General features: G+C 47.2%; 1 protein-coding gene across 1 annotated transcript in view; it reads right to left on the bottom strand.

Annotated features, from left to right (window-relative positions):
• Positions 1-10: 10 nt before the first annotated feature.
• The window catches only part of LOC130587336 (tyrosine-protein kinase JAK1-like), a gene marked incomplete at both ends in the record, with an annotated part of 11,886 nt that continues 10,702 nt past the window's right edge, over positions 11-1,194 (bottom strand). The window contains one exon of the mRNA XM_057388315.1: positions 11-134. Coding sequence (XP_057244298.1) covers positions 11-134 — 124 coding nt within the window. The remainder of the gene's footprint in view (positions 135-1,194) is intronic.

Below are 1,194 nucleotides of genomic sequence, written 5' to 3'. Positions count from 1 at the left end.
CTGGCCGTACCTCAGAGCCCTCCAGGCAGGTGACAGTCAGCAGGATGTGGTTGAAGTTGGTGCAGCTCCAGCGCAGCACGTACATTCCCACCTCGTTGCCCTCCTGCCGCAGTTTGCTGATGGCATACTCGGTGCTGCAAGGGAGGCACAGTCAGCAACTGTCCCTTTTTGGGGAGCAAACCTCTCTTTGGGGTGGAAAAGTGACTCAGAAATATTGGTGGTGTTGTTAAAATAGGATTTAATTGTGCATTGCTGATATTGCGCTGCACAGAGCGATTTATTAACAGGAATTCTGCACCCAGCACTGTGAATTCCTGCATTTCTGCACCCWGCACTATGAATTTCTGCATTCCTGCACCCAGCACCATAAATTCCTGGATTTCTGCACCCAGCACCATGAATTCCTGGATTTCTGCACTTGGCAGCTCAAGCACAAAGGGAAAAGACCCAAAAGCAGATGGAGGAAAGAGAATTCCTTGAGGTGTTCAAACCCCAAGGCTTTGTTCATCCATCCAAGGACTCGCAGGGTGGGTGCAGAATCACTTCCACTCTCTACTGAAAATATTTTAATCTGTTCATAAGGAAATRCTCAAAACTCTCCTTTAGGGCAGAWATTCTGGGTTTTTAGATGAGTAATGAGAGAAACCTTCATTTTTTCCATATAATCCTTAGCAAAACTAAGCTTTCCCCAACCCCCTGGTAACCAATGATGCCACAGGGTTTTTGCCTTTTCCCTTTTCTCTATTTCTCACCTTCCCAGGATTCTTCCCTTCCCTTTTCCCCAGATGGGAAGCCAAACCCATTCCAGAGCTCTAAGTTCTTATCCTATCCTGGTTTTTCCTGGGAACCAAGAGATCTTGGAGAGCCATTTTCACCCACAAATCCCGCTGGGCCCGAGGGTGGGGGGCTCCAGAGAAGGGGCTGGACCTGGGGGGAATTCATGCACTAATTCCCTAATTAGTGGAATTAATAGTCCACTGTTTAGTGGTCCCCCTAAGTGGTGTTTTTTATCGCCTGGGAGGAATTACATCGCCCCTTCTCCTCCTAATTGGTGCTTTTGATCAATTATGTTGATTTTCTAAAACCTATCAAGCTAGTCACCCCTGGGGTGGACTTTTATGGAAATTATTCCACGGCTGCCCCTGGAGCTCCAATAAAGATTCACTCAAGATCATCCTGAGTTCCATTTTGAGG

The sequence above is a fragment of the Malurus melanocephalus genome, unplaced genomic scaffold, assembly GCF_030028575.1.
Source record: "Malurus melanocephalus ecotype Western Australia unplaced genomic scaffold, MMel_1.1 scaffold_1785, whole genome shotgun sequence".
NCBI lineage: Eukaryota > Metazoa > Chordata > Aves > Passeriformes > Maluridae > Malurus > Malurus melanocephalus.
Note: the sequence above shows the minus strand (reverse complement) of the source record. Positions and strands in the feature narration are given on the sequence as shown.